General features: G+C 44.1%; 1 protein-coding gene across 2 annotated transcripts in view; it reads right to left on the minus strand.

Moving 5' to 3' along the window:
- BECN1 (beclin 1) overlaps positions 1 to 18,754 on the minus strand; it is a 46,912-nt gene extending 28,158 nt beyond the window's left edge. Inside the window, exons 1-11 of one of the 2 annotated variants that reach the window (XM_035135767.2) lie at positions 18,523 to 18,754; positions 16,194 to 16,322; positions 14,008 to 14,075; positions 12,979 to 13,034; positions 10,812 to 10,902; positions 8,387 to 8,523; positions 7,646 to 7,840; positions 4,926 to 5,072; positions 2,582 to 2,731; positions 2,367 to 2,427; positions 769 to 911 (exon numbers count right to left, since the gene is read on the minus strand). In XM_035135767.2, the coding sequence (XP_034991658.1) occupies positions 769 to 911; positions 2,367 to 2,427; positions 2,582 to 2,731; positions 4,926 to 5,072; positions 7,646 to 7,840; positions 8,387 to 8,523; positions 10,812 to 10,902; positions 12,979 to 13,034; positions 14,008 to 14,075; positions 16,194 to 16,320 (1,175 nt within the window). In that variant the 5' untranslated portion in view covers positions 16,321 to 16,322; positions 18,523 to 18,754. Of the gene's footprint in view, positions 1 to 768; positions 912 to 1,991; positions 2,428 to 2,581; positions 2,732 to 4,925; positions 5,073 to 7,645; positions 7,841 to 8,386; positions 8,524 to 10,811; positions 10,903 to 12,978; positions 13,035 to 14,007; positions 14,076 to 16,193; positions 16,323 to 18,522 lie in introns of both variants that reach the window. The other variant, XR_009558509.1, reaches the window with a different exon arrangement.
- Positions 18,755 to 20,828: the final 2,074 nt, after the last annotated feature.

Here is a 20,828-nt window from a genome sequence, read left to right on the forward strand (position 1 = left end):
CTTCACAGCTTGGAGGGGCCTTCCTAAGTGAACATTGGAGGGGCCTTCCTAAGTCATTGTAAGTTTATGAGAAAAGACAAAAATGTTTTACTACTTCTATTTTGCAAGCTGGTGTAGTCATAACTTGAGGCTGTGCAAAATTACTGGCTGAGTAAGTCCTAGAAAGGTTGTGAACAAAACATGCAAAAGCCAAACCTAATAGAGCAACAAATGCTCCAGGTGGGCTGCTGCTAGACTTTGCCCATCTTGCCTTGCAAAAAATACGGTCAGCATCCTTTTAAGACCACACAAATTATCACACTAGAGGACACTAAGAGACCATCTGCTCCAGCGCTGTTTCTAGCAACGGCTACATTGAATACTACTGTACTCAAGGCACTCCAGATATTTGTCGGACTACATTTCCCAGAATTCCTGACCATTGCCCCATTACTGGCTGTGGAGCTGATGGGAGTTGGGAGCCCAGCAACACTGGGAGGTTCTCCATCCCCAAGCTAGGACAACTCACAGCTCTGATGCCTCTAAACGTGGTGGCTCTGTTGTGCAGCAACACATTCATGGACAATTGTTGCCACATTCCCTTTTTAATGCCAAATGCTAATCACAAAACAGCCTGTGTCAGTGAAATCCTTAAGTTAATTGTGCTAGCATGAATGCATACATTCATTTGTCCCAGATCTCTCACTAGTCAGTTTCGGTAGGTAACTATTGTCCAGAGAAACCCGTGTCTTTCTATCCATTTTTCTGATGCAGTTATTTTTTTATTACCTGTAAGGCAAACAGAAGCGGGTCTCGCCCTTTTCCACTTCCTCTTTGAACTGTTGCACACAATCTAGGAATGCCACCATGGCATGGTCAAACTTGTTGTCCCAGAAAAATCGCAATCCTCCTGAACAGTAAAGGGGCAGCTCCTTGAAGACACAAATGCTTACACCAGAAACAAAGGGAATTACTCTGCAGCTGCCCCAAGACCTTTAGGGAGTGGCTTTGTTTTTCCAGGAAACTGGGGGCACACCATCCTTGGTTCAATCGCACCACATACCCCACTTGACTGTAGCCAGTCTTACGGTCATTCTGCCACGATGGTTTCCCTAACCAAGCCTAGGGCAGCAAGAACCAACAAGCGAGAGAAGTGCTTTACTCTAGTAGGGAGCAGCTGTTACATATTACGAGTTTCATATTCAATAATATTTTAAGAGAAAAATATTCCAGAGTCAAAGAGCTTCTGTGACATTCTCAAATGCAGATAAAGAGCAGGGCCTGCTCCCTCAAGGGAGCCACACACTGAATTTGGGAAAACAAGTGTCTTTTCAGTTATTTTAACCCAATCCTATATCAAAGTAAGTCCCATTAAGTTTTGCTTAGGGGACTCTTGCTCATTATTTCAGCCATGTGCTAGAGAGCATAGAGGTGCAACCCCCCCCAAAAAAAAGCTCCATTTTCCTGGAAGCTCACTAGGGTCAAATTAAGTTGATTGTATAGAATGAAAAATTGAAACCTGTGCTTGTGAGGTTTAGATGCAATTGCATAGAAATCCTCCACAGAAACAATGAGAAGAAAGAAATGTAAAAGAAACAGAATCAGGTGTACTCCCAAGCTGAAAATAGAGGTGTCGCCCATGAAAATAGTTTGTGTGTCTACAAACTTGTGATTTAGAGATCACTACAAACACAATACGGGACCCAGGTGGCGCTGTGGTTTACCGTAAACCACTGAGCCTAGGGCTTGCTGATCAGAAGGTCGATGGTTTGAATCCCTGTGACGGGGTGAGCTCCCGTTGCTTGGTCCCAGCAACGAAAGCACGTCAAAATGCAAGTAGATAAATAGGAACCGCTACAGCGGGAAGGTAAACGGCGTTTTCATGTGCTGCTCTGGTTTGCCAGAAGCGGCTTTGTCATGCTGGCCACATGACCTGGAAGCTGTACGCCGGCTCCCTCGGCCAATAATGCGAGATGAGCGCGCAACCCCAGAGTCACGACTGGACCCTTTACCTTTACCTTACAAACACAATAAACCAAACGATTCAGTTATCTTTCCTCAAGCCCTTTGAATCTTTTCCATGTGATTTTTTTTTTTTAAAAAACAAACTGCACTCGGAAAATCTATCAAATAAGTAATTTTATGCGAAAATAGAATTTTGGCCCAATTTTCAACACCCACCTTATTGCCACATGATTGACGGCTAAACTATTTCCCCTGTTAACACCTTGTTTCCACCAATGCTCCCCGAAATGCTTTCGCTGGATTTCTAGAGGCCTCTTTGGATTTCTGACCAGTTTATCCTGAGCCTTAACTGATGGGACACTCTATAAGACCAAAGCACCGATATGTTTAAGACTGAGATTATATGGAGCTCAAGCTCTTACCTTGGATTTGTCTGTGAGGGATTCCAAATAAGAGTGGTTCCCATATGGAATAAGGCGGTACCTGCAAGAAACAGGGAAAGTTGCATCGAGAATCCTTTTGATTCCAAGGTTTGGTATGAATCATCTAAGTAATAGGTTTATTAGACTTATTGTCTAGGCTCAATGGCCAAGAAGAGTACGGGGGATGGGGGGGATGCCAGTATTTCTGCTCCCACCTTTGAAAGGTCAGGCCCATCTTGTTGGCAAGGGCATGGAGAAGCAGCACAGTCTGCCCCCAGGCTGCGTTGATCTCGTTCCACTCCACGGGGACGCTTGGAAGCCGGCCGAGGCGGAAGTTGTTTATGGTGCCAAACTGTCCACTGTGCCTACAGGCAAGAGGGAGAGTTCATTAGTCAAGCCCTTGGAGGGCCAAGAGAAGACTTTGTGCAGTGATGGCCAAACTTGGCCCTCCAGCTGTTTTGGGACTACAGTTCCCATCATCCCTGACCACTGGGCCTGTTACCTAGGGATGATGGGAGTTGTAGTCCCAAAACAACTGGAGGGCCAAGTTTGGCCATCACTGGCTTAGTGTGAGTGCAGTTACTTCCCAGGCAGCTTTTTAAGGCACACCCAGGTATCTAGGAACCCAGCAGAACCTAAAAAACAAAAAAACCAGGACCCTTAACTTTGGTGGAAGAGTCCATTCCACCTACAGAATACTTGGTTGTTGTAATCTTCAGCCATCGCCCATCAACCCATGCTACATGCCTCAGAATACCAACTCTGGTGCTTTTCGGCATGCAACCACAAAGACTGCCTCCTCCTCTTCATTGGAGGAATGAAGCTCATGATCAAAGGGCTTGTAACCCACAAAGGAGCTTCCAAGGGCAGGCTGCTGTAAGGCAGAGAGATGTGTTTGTGTAACAGAGGTTCCAGCCCTTCCGATAGGCTTAGCAGTGCAAATGGGAGAAAATGCCAAGAACTGACAGAAAAATAATAATAATAAGGGTGGGCTATGGGAAATCATATTGTTATTTACGGAGGGAAAGCTGGTGCATGATTTTTGGAATTTAATTTTGACAAATAATAAATATTACTGAAGAAAATTGTTGGTTGGGCAAAATTAAGGTGCCTGACTATTTAAATTAAGGTGCCTGACTATTTTTGATGATACCAACATCAAAAGACCGTATACACGATATTGGCAGCATGAATAGTAATTGCTCCAAATACTGCACTCGGCACTTGGTACCGCACCCTCTGGAACATGGATATAATTGATAAAATTATGAATAATTTGAGATTTCGACAAGGACTACAACCTCCAGACACTTTTAAAATCATTTGGAATTCTTTGGTGATATATACAGTAGAACCATCATTTTGAAGATGAACTTCGTCACACGCCTGGCAAGTCTGGAATTAAATACGGTTGTGGAATGCTCTCCTCAGGAAGGTTCAGCTGGCAACTTATAATAATATAATAAGAATTTATTTTTTATACCCCACCCATAACAACTACTACTTCTGATAATGCTAAAAGTCTTTATTGGGGCCTTGTTGTTTTAACCCATATGCAACTGTACCCATTCTGCGTGCCTATTCTAGCTTTGTTTTTCACCTCTTAATTTCCAACGGTGGTTGCATATTTTTAAAATACATTGTTTTAATATATTTTTTGACAAAATAACAATCATAAATAAATAAGAATAAAAACATGCACCCCACCACCAGGGCCGTTCCGTGGTAACTACCCAACCTCCCAAAATTTCAACATCTCTCGCGATGGGCTTGACCCCTTTCCATTTTAACGGTGCAAATTCTACAAACTTTGCTATAATTGTCCTCTCCGTTTTATATACGTTTTTTTTAAAAAAAAATGAAATAAAAGAAAACTTTCCTGAAAAGAAAGAAATATATCCAGAAACATATACGTTTGACTTTTATTACACCTGTTTTGCAAAAGTCCATGAAAGAATCCGAACACCATAGTTTAAAACTACTGCTAGAGGACAAGAACCCCAAGACTACATTAAATGTAGCCAAATTCTGTGTGTCTGCAATCAATCGCAGGAAGCAAGTGGTATCCCATAATGATCAAATCCCTAAATGTTAACTACAGGGGGTACGCTAACAATTAATTTTAATTTTTATATTTAAATCCTTGTTATATCCATACTGTCCTCTGTATTTTTGATATGTTTTATAATCTGTGATATTGTGCGTGTTGATGCTGGTCTGCGACCGTATTAATAAATTCATTCATTCATTCTATCCAGAAACAAAGAGTCTCCACCAAGCCTCTCTCATTCACTATGGCTATGATATCTGACAGCAGTAGTTAACTAGAAAGCAAAAAACAACAACACAACAGACAGCCTGGTTAACTGCTACCATGGATGCAAGCATCCGGATAGAGTTTAAAGACTTGTTGCTCTCTCTAACGCTGACCAGAAACCCTGGAATTCAGCCATGGAGAGGATCTTGCATGGCCAAATAAGGCCCTCTCTCCCCCCCCCTCCGATTCTGCTACAGCTGCTCCATCGCATTCCCCCAGTCCAACCAGCCTCCTGGTCTTACCAGATATGGAAGGTGGCATTAAAGACATTGGTTTTCTTCAGCTTGTCCAACTGCATCTGGGCATAGCGCATTTGATTATCCACACTTTTCAGTTCGTCGTCCAGCTCTAGTTGTTGCCTCTTGAATTCGCTGTACTCTTTCTGGTACCTGCGCATGGTGGTGGTGATGGTGGTGGTGGTGGGCATTAGGGAGACAAGGTTACACTCACCTGTGACCCAGGACACACCATCCCTCCCCAAAATACGGTGCGTAATGAAATTGGACCAGCGGCATGCAGGAAAACAAGATCTCTGTTCTCAGGAGGGAGGGGAGAATAAGATTTAATCGGAATAGGATGAGGCTAAAAGGCAGGGGTCGCTTGTGGATGGGGGGAGGGGGTTTCTGGTCAGGTGCATTGCAAAGCCTCCTGCCCACCCCTCAAAAAAACCAAAGATATTTGACAAACTGTTACAGTCAAATGAAAAGGTGGGCAGGGTTCGAATTATGAGGAGCGGAATGAAAAACAATGATAAGTGAAATAGAGGAGAACTGCGCTGCACGTTGAATGAAAAATATATATGAAAATGATGTATCGATAGTATTTGACTCCCAGTAAGTTAGTGAAAATGTTTAAGACGGGTACAAATATCTGCTGGGACTGCAAACAAAAAGAAGGCACCTTTTATCATATTTGGTGGTCCTGTAAGGTAATGAAAGCATTCTGGGAAATGATATATAATGAACTGGAAAAAATGTTTAAATTATGGTAACCTTTATAAAAATAAAAACCCAGCGGCTTTTTTTTAGTAGGAATTGTAAGTGCTGATATTCCAAGGAAGCAGAAAGGACTCCTTATGTATGCAACGACAGCTGCAAGGATGCTATTGGCCCAGAGAAGGAAATAAGATAAAGTCGCTACCAGAGAGCAATGGCAAGTTAAACTGTTGGATTACGCTGAAATGGCAAAACTGACCGGAAAGCTTGGGAACCAGGAAGAGCAAAACTTCAAGAAAGAATTGGGGAAATTTATAATTTATCTTGGAGACCATTGCAAGCAGATGAAAACACTAGCAGGATTGCAGTAACACTTGTAACGTAGCAAGAACTATGAATACGATAGAGTTATACAAAACGTGGGCTATTGAAAAAGATGCAGCAGGAAAGGTTTGATAATGGGACCCATGGAGGGGAAGAAGGTGGGAAGTCCAGAGATTCAGAGGAACCTCTTAAACTGTTGATCTGTATGGTTGTATTGTTATAATTTTGTACAGTGGTACCTCGACTTACGAAAGACTCGACAACCGAATTTTGCTTACGAATGTCTCGACATCCAGAAAAAAACGCAGCGGTTTTAGATAGGGATTTTTCTAAAAAGGCACAAAGGCAACAATGGGTTTATCTATTTGGGACCGTGAACTAGTTTACTCATTTCCCGAGTTACCCGTGAGGCCTTATAACAGGGTGGCTTTGATTTAAATCAAATCGATTTAAATCACTAGTCAGTAAGACTCGGTTGAAATCATTTTTTTTTTACAGAAAGACTCATTCTTGCTGGTATAATCTTAATATTTACAACCATATGAAGCGTTCCTTTTTGGAATAATAAATTTTCAGAGTAGTTTTTACAGTTATATGAAAAATTTCTGATTTGGTTATACTATTAGAAATACATAGACAGATAATTATGAAATTATTGTTTATATTTGGACAACTTTTCTGCTGTACTTTATTGGAAGGAGAAGAACAATCATTTCCTTAATAACAATTTATTTAACTAAAACAAGAACATATAGGATATGTATCCATGTTTGTCAACTGATGCGGTTAAACGATTTAAAAAACAATAGACTTGAGTCTTAGCGCACATGAAAAACTTAAAACAAATCCTGATTTCCTGATGAATAGCCTTTGGACTATAATGTAACTTAAATAGAAAAATATCTTTAAAAAGATTTTTCCTCCCAAAGTATTGTATTTTAAATCTTAAAAATCCAACTTGTTTGATTTTTTTAAAAAAATAAAAATCATTGATTTTTATCCACCCTGCCTTATAACATCCACTTGAACCTTACTATAAAAAGGTAAAGGTACCCCTGACCATTAGGTCCAGTCGCGGACGACTCTGGGGTTGCGCGCACATCTCGCTTTATTGGCCGAGGGAGCCAGCGTACAGCTTCCGGGTCATGTGGCCAGCATGACTCAGCCGCTTCTGGCGAGCCAGAACAGCGCACAGAAATGCCATTTACCTTCTCGGCAGAGCGGTACCTATTTATCTACTTGCACTTTGACGTGCTATCGAAGTGCTAGGTGGGCAGGAGCTGGGACCAAACAATGGGAGCTCACCCCGTCATGGGGATTTGAACCGCCGACCTTCTGATTGGCAAGCCCTAGGCTCTGTGGTTTAACCCACAGCACCACCCGCGTCCCAAACCTTACTACAGCAAAGCGTCGCCTCATGGGTAGGAGGCTAAAGCTCATATGGAATGCAATAGAGCCAGCATAAGGCCTAAGTAAAGAGACAAAGGTGGTGGTGGGGAGATTAGCAGAGATGCAGAGATAGGGATCCCACACAAGATATTCAAGAAGAGGGGAGATAACTTCTTTTGCATACGTGGTCTGGACAGAAGTGGGGATGGGAAGCAATGGAAAGAGGCGAAGACAGATGTGGGGTTCAGCAACAGGTTTAGCCAGGAAGAGGCGAGCCTTCGAGATGCTAACGGTTGCAAGAGCCAAATACTCACTCAGCTTCCTCGTGATCCAGCCTCTCCGCCTCAGCCCTGACCTTCTCAAAGTCTTCAGCCATGGTTTTCCGCTTCTGCTCCACCCCTTCCAGCTCCTCAATCAGCCTCTCCTCCTCAAGAGCAAATTCCTTCAGCTCTAGCTGCAACTTCTCTTTATCGTCTTCATTCATCTGCTCCAGGATTTCCAGGCATCTCCTGCAGACAACCGCAAGGCAGAAGCGATTTAGGGGGAGGCAAGGAGCTAGGCCCAGAACTACAGCACTGCCTTGTCTTGCTCCCGAGCCACGACGAAACCGAGGCAGAACCCGCTCCGTGTCGTTATCTCCACGGTCATTGTGGATGTTTATCTGCTTCCTTTTAAAAAGGAAGCCGAGACTCGCACAACAGGGCTGTGAAACCAAGGTAGGTTCTCGAACTTAATCCGTTCCAGGAGTCCGTTCGACTCCCAAAACGGTTCAAAAACCAAGGCGCTGCTTCCAATTGGCTGCAGGAGCTTCCTGCACCCAATCGGAAGCCGCGTTGGACGTTCGGCTTCCGAAAAACGTTCGCAAACAAGAACGCTCGCTTCCAGGTTTGCGGCATTCGGGAGCCAAGCCGCTTGGGGACCAAGGTACCACTGTACTGCCTCCTTCAGTGGAAATGACTTGTGGGAACAGAAGCAAAGTTCCTTTGCTGCAAGAAACATTGTATAGACTAGAGTGGCCATCTTGCAGTTCTTCCTGAACTTTCATTCTCACTCACTTGTAGTTCTGACATTCATTCTCTGTGATGTTGAGCTGTGTATCCAACTGGTCCAGAAGGGTATCAGTGCATTCTTCACAAAGAGGATGATCCACATCTGTCTGGCCGGACATGATGTCGAACAGGTCCCCTGTAACCTGGAGCAAAGGAGATCACTTTCAACAAGAAAAGGTGTGTGGGGGGGGACCCATCGAGCAAAGCTGATCTCTTGTGTTATATATACACACTAGGGCAGTTCATTAAAACAATTTTTTTTAAATGCCTGCTCCAAAGGTCTTATCTTACAACACTAGGGATTATATAGCTATATCTGAAATTTCATGCATATCAGTTAATATCTTGACCCTGCTCCACTGAATTGAAATTTCAGCCTTCACGACATAGGAAAACGGCCAAGTACACAGCTATTTGATCTAGGAGTCTTGGTAGACCACAAACTTGACATGAGTCAGCAGTGTGATGCAGCAGCTTAAAAAGCCAATGCAATTCTGGGCTGCATCAATAGGAGTATAGCATCTAGATCAAGGGAAGTAATAGTACCACTGTATTCCGCTCTGGTCAGACCTCACCTGGAGTACTGTGTCCAGTTCTGGGCACCACAGTTCAAGAAGGATACTGACAAGCTGGAACGTGTCCAGAAGAGGGCAACCAAAATGGTCAAAGGCCTGGAAACAATGCCTTATGAGGAACGGCTTAGGGAGCTGGGTATGTTTAGCCTGGAGAAGAGAAGGTTAAGGGGTGATATGATAGCCATGGTCAAATATATGAAAGGATGTCATATGGAGGAGGGAGAAAGATTGTTTTCTGCTGCTCCAGAGAAGCGGACACGGAGCAATGGATTCAAACTTCAAGAAAGAAGATTCCACCTAAACATTAGGAAGAACTTCCTGACAGTAAGAGCTGTTTGGCAGTGGAATTTGCTACCAAGGAGTGTGGTGGAGTCTCCTTCTTTGGAGGTCTTTAAGCAGAGGCTTGGCAGCCATATGTCAAGAATGCTTTGATGATGTTTCCTGCTTGGCAGGGGGTTGGACTGGATGGCCCTTGTGGTCCCTTCCAACTCTATGATTCTATGATTCTATTTTCGTGGAGGAGGGTCAAGATATTAACTGATATGCATGAAATTTCAGATATAGCTATATAATCCCTAGTGTAGTAAGAGAAGACCTTTGGAGCAGGCATTTTTTTTAAAAAAAAAGTTTTTTTATGAACTGCCCTAATACACACACATATAGACACACAAGTATTTGGGCTACATTTGATTACATTTAGACTATGGCATTACTGAGAGGGAGAGGGGGGGAAGAGAGAGGGAGGGAGAGAGAAGCTGGTCACATGACTAAGAGTAATATAACCTAAAGCTAGAAATTGATGAAAAGCTACCATATTTTAGACTTTTTGACAAAAGAAGAAGGTTGGGTCAGGGATGGAAATGTGGAGAAAAAAAACTTCTAGCAGGACAGCATGAAAAATGCTATTTTAAGTACAGCTAAAAATGTTCATGGGGTACTTATATTAAATGATATAAATAATGGTAGTAATAAAAATTGACAGGAAGAATTGTTTTATCTCTATTTCCTTTGTTCTTTCTTTCTTTCCTTATCCTTTTGATAAGTTGCTTTTTATTATTTTTGTCATAAATGCGTTTGGATTTTACTGTTTAATATGTTAAAAACCCTTAATAAAATTGATTTTTTAAAAATATGTTCACACCACCTTTCAGGGGGGAAATCCCTCAGAGGGAGGATTACCGAAAAACATAAAAACTACCACACACCACGGCAGTAAAATGTCATTATTTAAAACAGCAGCTAAAATAATTCCCAGAAGAAGTCCAGTGAGGCAACCCTTACAATGAATAAATAACCAAAACCTTAAGAACATAATTTGAACCCAGCAGTAAAACTATCAACAATACAAGGTGCGTTCATGTACTAAAAAATGGCATCTTGGCTAAAAGCAATTTGAAAGAGACGAGTCTTCGAAGTCCATCTGGAAGTCAGGACCAATGGGGAGAAGCCATATACAGTGGTACCTCAGTTTAAGAACAGTCCAGTTTAAGAACGATTTGGTTTACAAACTCTGCAAACCCGGAACAGTGTCTTGGTTTGAGAACTTTAGCTTGGTTTAAGAACGGAATCCGAACGGTGGAAGGGCACCGGCGTCAGGAGGCCTCATTAGGGAAAGCGCACCTCGGTTTAAGAACGGTTTTGGTTTAAGAACGGACTTCTGGAACGGATTCAGTTCATAAATCGAGGTACCACTGTATCTCTTGGGAGGAAGATTCGCAAACGAGGATCCACCGCAGCTTGGGCTTAGTAAAGAGAACTGAATTAGCGGTAGCTGAATGATGCACTTCAAGATGCCCAAATATCTCCAAGGTTTCCCTAAGGATGTATAGCGTACGCAAGGATAAGGGACAACTTGCCTTGAGTCTTCTGCTGAGGTTTTCCATAGTGCCTCCATCAGAGGCCTCTCCAATGAGAGTGAAGCTGTTGGCACTTTCTGTTGACATCATCCTGGAAGAAACAGGATGGTTTCGCTATGACGTGCATTCCCACAGATGTTTACCCAAAACTCAAGAGATGCTTAGTTACTCCAATTCAACCGTGAGTCCCACATGTTCCTCTGTAATTTTTAAACAAACAGGTCTTGCTTCTGTATTCAACGAGTGAGCGAATGCAGAGGAAGTGTTTGCTCAACGTTTAAGCACATAACAATCTTTAGTTTGTGGCCTCAAGCTGCTAGAGAGAAGACTGTCCGATATATATTTTATCCCCAGCTCTCATCCATGCAAGTCTTTAGGTCTGCCCAACCCCTAGGAATCCCTTGGGATCAGTGTTCAAAACGCCCATTGTCCTGGACGCATTTTGCAACAGGAAATTTCTTTAGCGCAGGCAGTTTCTGAGCTCTGGGCACAGTACCGTGCTTAATATTTCAGATTAAAACTGCAGAGTGGAAGGAAAGGAGGACCTTTTTCTGTCTCCAGCTACTCCCTGAAGACTGGAGAAGAGACCCTCTTAAGAATATTACGGGGGGTGGGCAGGGGAAGGACAAGAGCATGTGAAAAATGAACCTAATATTTTAGCTGCAGTTCATTCATTTTCAGCTTTGTATTCTTGTTATTTAAGAAGCGCACCTAGGCATTCCGTTGTTGCGCCCGTAACCTAGGTTTAAGGTGCCATTTAGCTCCTAGCTTTCATATCTCAGTTTCTAACAGTGTTTGGGATCATCTCGAGGGAACTGCAGATTTCTGCCCCAAATCTGTCCATTAGGAGACTGTTTTTCTTCTCTACCAGTGCGCAGCTTGACCACGTTACGCAAGCCTCAAGTAAATGCTTTGTAAGCAAGTTTGGCAGTGTGCTTGCTCTCTCATCTTGTGGAAATCCATGGTCAGAACTTCATCCCTGGAAGGAGTTGATGGTAGGATGGAACTGGTTCACGGTATGGGCAGAGGGGGGAAGCAACCAGACCCTAACTTGCTCTTTGAATCCTTCCAACCTTATAAGCTCAAGTTCCGGAGTTCCTTCTCAGTTTATAACAGGGCAATTTGGAGCTGATAAAAGTATTGGAGCATATGCAGAGATACAACTGAAAATGACGGCCAGGACAGTGGGCCCTCTGGATATGAATTTAATTCATTCCGGGGGTCCATGCGCACCGTGGAAAAATTGTACCCAGAGGCGCCCTTCTACGCACGGTGCGATTGAGCGCTTCTGTGCATGCAGAGAAACCCGGAAGTATACACTTCCGTGTTTGCAACCCAAGGATTACGTTACCCAAAGGTAACGTAACCCAAGGGTCCACTGTATTTAAGTGCAGGAGGGTAACAGGGACTGAGAATACTTTCCTTTCAAAAAGTGTTCAAAATTCACCAGGCGTATTTTGCACCTGGCTATCAGCCACTCGCGACCAGGTGAAGATGACTGGGCGCCAGGATGGGGCCTGACATCTCCACCATATGGGAATCATTGGATCAGGACTGTTTTCGCACACTACTACCCCACCCTGTAGAATTCTATCGTTTATATTTTATCTGCACAATCAGAATGGATTTCTGGAACCAAAATGCTTTTTCTGTGCAGCAGGAGCAGTCACCATGAAGGAAAAGAGGTCAGAATAGGATCCACTGTCCCCGGATCAAGTGGTTTTTCTTCTTTAAGTTCTCAAAGCTCTTAACCGAGCTCACGGTTGTCATCTGAACTAGCTAGGTGTTTAACTGAGGATCAATCACAGTCAGTCCATCACTTGAAAAATAAAGACTTTGGAGTCATCTTACCCCAAAATGGCAACTAGACATTCAGTTTTGGTGACCACAACCTTGATTGAAGGAGCCATTTGGCGCCTAGCGTATATATCTGAGTTTCTAACGCTGCTTTTAAAGCCTACAAACACGGCATGGAATCCAGGCTTCTCTCGCCACTTTGACCAGGCAGAACATATAAAACTCTTGCCCTGCTTCAGAGCCGTGTGTGGACCCTTGAGGGTATGAAAATGCAGTAGTCCCAACAAGGCTAGGCTGCTGCACAGTTGGGGCATTTGCAACCTCTGAAAGGGGGCATTTTCAGGGCGCGAACACAACTCCTAGTCAATACCTGGCTGGGGGGATGAATCTTCGGGACACGCCATCCTGGCGGTTCTCGACAAATTCCTGAGAAAGGAAAGTCAGCATCAGTCCACACCCAACAGAGAGCATCATCCACACCCAAATGTGCCCACTAGAAAGCTAGTCAATATGCCCTTGGCAGAGTCTTCCAGACACAGTCAGAAGTCCCGCAAGATGCGTGTATGAATCGCACAAGCCCATCAACCGTTTTATTGGCCCACCCACTTACATGTACTAGTAGTACATCACAAGGCAAGCTAAGAAGCAGGTCTGATAAATAAACATTTGCAACCTTATTTACAGAGAACAAGAAATATAATTAGTGATAACAGAACATTATGTATAAACAGGATAATAATAATAATAATAATAATAATAATAATAATAATAATAATTTTATTTATACCCAGCCTTCCCCAGCCAAGACCGGGCTCAGGGCGGCTAACATCAGGTATAAAAACAATTGATTAAAATACAACTTAAAAACGGGATTAAAATACAACTTAAAATGCAGCCTCATTGCAGTGGAAGCCCAGAACCAAATCTGTTTGGGGGGGAGAAAACGTCAAATCTTCACCAAGGCCAACTATCCAGACTGGTCCTACGTGGGCCAGGAAAAAAAAAGCCAGGGAAGTCCCCAAACAGGGGTTCCATCACAGAAGGAAAAGGAAAGAGGGGGAGGGGATCGGACTGATTCCAAGCCAAAGGCCAGGCAGAACAACTCCGTCTCACAGGCCCTGCGGAAAGAAATCAGATCCCGCAGAATGTAACATTTGGTGTAATAAACCAGAAATGGAAGTTGGGGGAAGTCAACAGGGAGGGGTAAACTAGAAAATGGATGTTAAATGATGATATTGAATATCTGTTATGAGAAAAGAAAATCAATTTTTTTTTTTTTTTTAAGAAGCAGGTCTGATAAGGAATGTTTTCTTCTTGGCACATAACTTACTAGGAGCTGGTGGCAAACTGCGTAGCTGCCTTAGCTTTGTTATAAGGGAGTCAGACCCCAATTCCTTACCTCTGTAAGTGTAGTCTCTTCCTCATGGGGGTCTCCAAGTTTTGCCGGCGCAGTAGTAAGTAGAGGAGCTAGACAAAAGACAAATGGAATAATTGACAAGGGTAAACCTTTACTAATGTGTGGGGCTCCTGTGTATGTAAAGTGTAAGGAACCTTTGGCCCTCCAGATGGTACTTGTCAGGGTTTTTGCGACTACTCTTGAGTAACGACCCTCCACATGCTTGTCTTTCAGAAACTTTAATTGGTGCACATTATTTACAGTGAAGTGAGCTGCTGGTTTCATGTCTCATCAGTCCGAATCAGAATCCGGCACTGCCCCCTTTCGTGACCTGGACCAACATGAGAGCCTCGGGACAGCGAACCTCCTCCCCTTTCTCCTCCTCCTTAATTCCGGTGTGGGGGGGGGGAGGAAAAGGTCTCCAGTCCGTCTGAGTCCCATCCTCTCTCCCCCCCCCTCTCTTCCTGCATGAGGAGCAGTGGCTCTTGGATGTTGCCAGAGCTCTGGCACTCCCTCTCCGTCTTCTGACTTTCCCCTTCCGACCCTTCGCTTTCATTACGGCTGGGAGATGGGCTGCTCCTGATGAGGGGGGGCTGTTCCCTATAAGCCCTCCCCCTTACAGTACTAAACTACGACTCCCCTCATTCCTGGCCATTGACCAAACTTGCTTGGACTGATGGGAGCTGTAGTTCAGTAACACCTGGAGGGACAAAGGTTCCCCATGCCAGGTATATGGGAACAAGCTGTAAGGGTTCAGAAGCAACAGAAAAGTACACTATACTAGAGTTTGGGGGGGGGCGAAAAAGGTGTGTGGAATATTCAAACTATATCAAACTGGTTTTTTCCATTTTTTCCGGGGGAAATAGGGGGGGACTGTTCCCCCCAATTTTTCCAGGTTTTTTCCAGGCCTTCCCATCTCTGCGCTACACATGCAGTTACTTCCATAGTCTTGACAATGACAACAATAATATATATCTATACTCCACTCTTCTACTAAAAATACCCAGCAAACATATATAACCCAAACATATATAACCCAATCAAAATGCAGACAACCTTTAGAAGAAACAAAGCACAAACCTAGCAACAGCAAGAGTAAAAAAAATGTTCTGCATTAAAACGAGGAGGAATAAGCTTAGACACTATGCAGCAGGAAGCCTAATGAAACCAAAGCTTCTTCCATTTCTGGCAAAAGATACACAAAGAGAGGGCCTGATGAACGCCAACTGGAAGGGTGATCTAGTAGTTGCAAGCCCTGTCTCCTGCAATCCCCTGCCAAATCTCCCAAGACAGAACTAACGATGACAGGTTCTGCAGCCAGTGATGGGGATTTTCCAGCAAAGAAATCTTATGCAAAATAGTAATTGAAAAATCAGTTTGCATTTTTAAAAAAAATTCTTGATGCCCTACAGAGTGATTCAATTCAGCAGGTTTATTTTACTTGCGTTTAGTAAGCAAAGCTAAAGCCTGCAGCAAGCTTGCCTCGTGCTGTAGTTTCCGAAACAGAAAAATTTCTGCAGAGAAATAAAGCACTGGGAAACGTTGTGTTCCACATCAGTGCCTGCAGCTCAGGCACAGAAAGCACGCCTTAAAACAGGGGTCAGCAAACAAGGGGCCAGTCCACTGTCCCTCAAACCTTGGGGGGGGGGGTTGGACCAAATTTGGGGGGGGGGTTGGACCAAATTTTGGGGAAAAAATATGAACGAATTCTTATGCCCCACAAATAACCCAGAGATACATTTTACATAAAAATACACATTCTACTCATGTAAAAACACGCTGATTCCCAGACTGTCCACGGTCCAAATTTAGAAGGTGATTGGGCCAGATCCGGTCCCGGGGCCTTAGTTTGCCTACCCATGAATTAGAGCCAGGGGTCAGCAAACTTTTTCAGCAGGGGGCCGGTCCACTGTCCCTCGGACCTTGTGGGGGGCCGGACTATTTTTTTGCGGGGGGATGAATTATTTCTTATGCCCCACAAATAACCCAGAGATGCATTTTAAATAAAAGGACACATACTACTCATGTAAAAACATGCTGATTCACGGACTGTCTGCGGGCCAGACCGAGAATGCGACTGGGCCGGATCCAGCCCCCAGGCCTTAGTTTGCCTACCCATGCCTTAAAATCCAGCTCAGCCTGGTTGGCCTGTATTCCCTGATGTCTTTCTTCACCATTCCTTTTCTTACCCGTCAGTTCTTGGATGGTGACTTTATCAAGGACCTTGAAAGACGTGTCCAGTTTAAGGGGTTGGCTGCAGCGCTGGCAAACAAAGCTGACCTGTGTGGTGGAAGCAGGTGATTTTGACCCATCCATTCCTGCAAGGAGAACAATGATCTCAGAAGTTGTGTCTGGGGCTTCCAGCACTGCCTAAGTGGGCACACATTTATAAAAGAATACCTTATAGTTCAGGTGAGAGACATTTCAGGTGTAACCAGCTAAGGCACCAGTCGCAACTCTGAATAAGGTAAAGGTAAAGGGACCCCTGACCATTAGGTCCAGTCGTGACCGACTCTGGGGTTGCGCGCTCATCTCGCGTTATTGGCCGAGGGAGCCGGCGTATAGCTTCCAGGTCATCTGGCAAACCAGAGCAGCACATGGAAACGCCGTTTACCTTCCCGCTGTAGTGGTTCCTATTTATCTACTTGCATTTTGATGTGCTTTCGAACTGCTAGGTTGGCAGGAGCTGGGACCAAGCAACGGGAGCTCACCCCGCCACAGGGATTCGAACCGCCGACCTTCCGGTCAGCAAGCCCTAGGCTCAGTGGTTTAACCAACAGCGCCACCTGGGTCCCACCTGAATAAGGTAGAGGACCCAATATTAATCATATTAATCACTTTACACAGGGCTGGATTTAAGTTTGATGAGGCCCTAAGCTACTGAAGGTAATGGGGTGCTTCATATGTCCAGCTTGTTGTTTTTGTCCATGGAGTTTTCTTGGCAGGGATACTGGAGTGGCTTCCCGGTTCCTGCTCCCATGGACTGCAAGAAGATCAAACCTATCCATTCTGAAGGAAATCAGCCCTGAGTGTTCACTGGAAGGACAGATCCTGAAGTTGAGGCTCCAATACTTTGGCCACCTCATGAGAAGACTCCCTGGAAAAGACCCTGATGTTGGGCAAGATGGAGGGCACAAGGAGAAGGGGACGACAGAGGACGAGATGGCTGGACAGTGTTCAACATGAGTTTGACCAAACTGCGGGAGGCAGTGGAAGACAGGAGTGCCTGGCGTGCTCTGGTCCAGGGGGTCACGAAGAGGCAGACACAACTAAACAACAACAACATGTCCAGTTGTCCTTTGTCAACAACAAATTTTCACAGTTTTTTGTGTTGAATATATGCTATATGGTAATTTATGGACCTAACAGGTATCTAAAGCCATTTGCACATAATTAAATATGTATTTTATCAAAGTAATTGTTGAACTGAAATACAATTAAGAAGTATGCAGGGTTTTTTCCCCTTTAAATTTTTTGGGGGCCCCCAAGAGAGTGGGGCCCAAACTATAACTTGTTTAGCTTATACGTAAATCCGACACTGACTTTAAGGAAACTGGAGTTGTCACCATTTTTGCGGGGGGGAGGGGGTGGCAGTTAAAAACAAACTAAGCCAGATGAAACAGGTCAAACAGGCCAAAATGACAGGTTTACTACACACTCCTAAACATATTTACTACTTATGAGTTCCACTCATTTCAGGGGAATCTACTCCCTGAACAAATACGGTATGCAGAGGAACAGAGCAGCAGTACATTGTGTTTACTATTCTCTCACAGACCAGGGTGTTTGCTTAAGAGTGAAATATAGTAGAGTGGATAGGCTGTGGCCACAGTTCACAGAATCGTAGAATTGTAGAGCTGAAAGGGACCCCAAGGGTCATCTAGCCCAACCCCCTGCAATGCAGTTACTCGGGAGATAAGCCCTGTTGAGTTCAATGGGGCGGCATTGCCCTTATAATGCTACCAGCAGATCAGGAATGAATGCCCAGCCAGTTCCTAAATACCTGTACTGGAATTAGGGCACTGTGGCGATTCACCTGCATGGGGCGCTGAGCCAAATGGGGACAAAATATAACAACAAACAACAACAACAACAACAACAATACTAATACCTCCTATATTTACACAGGTACCTAATGAGATCCGGAAAATTCTGGATGTATGGCAATCCTATTGGTTGCGTTTGTTATAATTGGTTTTAGTGCTTTTATACTGTTTTCGTAGGTCACTTTGGGTCGCCTTTGTGAGGAAAGCAACATAATAGTAATCGTAATCGTAATCATAATAATACTGTACCTCCTATATTTACATGGGTACCTAATGAGATCCATTAAAAAAGCAACGGTGCCGAAAAGAATTACTGTGAAACTATGGGACCAATTTCAGGTGCACCTCAGGTGCACGCTTGTTTCATGGGATTTCCAAGGCACATTTATTTTAAGGCATTTTCACTTATTTTTTGCATTTAATTTTAAAGGAGCTCCCTTCCCCGGGAAGCCGGTTGGCGAGCGATACTCACTTCCCTCGAGCAACGAGAATTGCTGGAACAGCTGGGCAGCGAGTTCCCCGCTTTTTCCTTGGACCTAGAGTCCCTTCTCTGCTTCTTTCTTTCTTTCCTTCCTCCTTTCCCTCCTTCCTTCCTTCCTTTCTGTTGGGGCTCGTCTTTCCACCCGAATCCCTTCGGATCAGGTCCGGGCTCCTTGCAAAAGCTTTCTCTTCCGGGGAAGGCGGAGGCCCCGGCCCGACGTCACTGGGAGGATTGCAGGGCAAAAATAAATATATATATATATAAACCAACAATTAAAAACAGCAAGCGCCGCCCCCCCTCCGTCATCTCCACGGCAACCCCGGGGCCCGGGCGCCTCGTGCGCGCGCGCCTACTGCGCTTGCAGCCCGCGATGCATTGCAGGGTGCCTTTGCGCGCGCAATAGGTCGCTCGTGCGCAACTTGAATTGCGCGTGAAGTTTGATCCAAAAGGCCAAACGCGGCCCCCTAGTTATTACCCCCTTCTTCCCCCCCCCCTTCATATTTATGTTGTTGTGAACCGCCGTGTGTGAGCTTAGGAGGAAGGGCGGTATACCAAATTAATAGGGAGTAATAAGAATTGCAAATTTTGGGGGTGGGGTGGGGAAAAGAGGGCTGTGTTGCTGAGAAAGAATGGTGTCTTGCCACAACCCTGCACTGTGGGCCACTGTTGCTCTTCCCGTGTTTTAAGGCTGTGAAGTGATAATGAATAATGCAAATAATAATAATACAGTATAATAATTTATTATTTATACCCCGCCCATCTGGCTGGGTTTCCCTAGCCACTCTGGGCTTCTCCCAATCGAACATTAAAAACAGTACAGCATTAAACATTAAAAACTTGCCTGAACAGGGCTGCCTTCAGATAATAATAATAGTATGATAATAATCTTAATAATGATCTTACGGTAAAATAGGGACCGATTTGACCACCGATTACGGGCAGATTTCGAAAAACTGGCTCGAGATGTCCGCTTTTGAAGCTGCATTTAAGGAAGAGAGGTTCAGTCTTCCTCTAGCTGTCATTAAAATATTTGCCTGTTCTGGTTCATAGCAAACATGATAGGAGCTTTTATGAACTTCATAGCTCTAGGAGGTGGTAGTTGTGTTATATATTTTGTTTTTATACTGTAAACTACCCTGTGTTCTTCAGATGAAAGGTGGAATGTAAATTTAATTAATAATAATTTTGTGGTCATTAGGTCATTAGAGATCATGGGAGGTTGAACTACCCTATTTTGGGGAGTAAGACCAACTGGGGCTCACTTCCAAGTAAACAAGCATAGGATTGAACTGTGAGACTGGCAAATCACTCTTAATAAAGGCCACAAGAAGTGTCATCTTTTCAGTCTTTATTGGGGAGATACACCATCAAATTCACAGAAAAAATGTTCCAAGTAAATAAGTAAACAGCCCCTTTCTTTTTCTAATGAATTCATTCTGGCATTGTGTGTGTGTCCTCCCAAGGTTTATGTGGGGTTTTGCAGTCAAATTTGTGATTTTGGCTGCAAACCCCTTATTCATATGCTTTTAACTTTTGTATGTTTTAAAGCTGCCAACCTAGCAGTTCGAAAGCACATCAAAATGCAAGTAGATAAATAGGAACCGCTACAGCGGGAAGGTAAAGGCGTTTACACGTGCTGCTCTGGTTTGCCAGAAGCGGCTTTGTCATGCTGGCCACATGACCTGGAAGCTGTACACCAGCTCCCTCGGCCAATAATGCGAGATGAGCACGCAACCCCAGAGCCGGTCACGACTGGACCTACGTTTTAAAGCAGGGCAGTAAATTTTTCTCCGTTTTGCCGTTTTTATCTTTTTATAAACCAGTTTGAGAATTTATTTATTTATTTTTACAATCAAGTGCCATGCAATTTTTATGAAATACATAAATAAAATAGAGGATGGAGCAAGCTTGTTTTATCCTGCTCTGGAGGGTAGGACTCGAACCAAGGGCTTCAAGCTCCAAGAAAGGAGATTCCAGCTAAACATCAGGAAGAACTTTCTGGCAGTAAGAGCAGTTAAACAGTGGGAGACTCCCACAAGAGGTGGTAGACTCTCTTTCATTTGAGGTTTTTAAGCAGAGGTTAGACAGCCATCTGTCATGGATGCTTTAGCTGAATTCCTGCATTGGGGGTGGACTAGATGACCCTTGGGTCCCTTCCAGCTCTGTATTTCTAGGATTCATATATACTGTATTGCATTCTTACAGGGAACCAGGCAGAGGGCCTTCTTGGTAGTGGCGCCCGCCCTGCGGAACGCCCTCCTCTCAGATGTCAAGGAAATAATCCGACTTTTAGAAGA

Source organism: Zootoca vivipara, chromosome 13, assembly GCF_963506605.1.
Source record: "Zootoca vivipara chromosome 13, rZooViv1.1, whole genome shotgun sequence".
Classification (NCBI taxonomy): domain Eukaryota; kingdom Metazoa; phylum Chordata; class Lepidosauria; order Squamata; family Lacertidae; genus Zootoca; species Zootoca vivipara.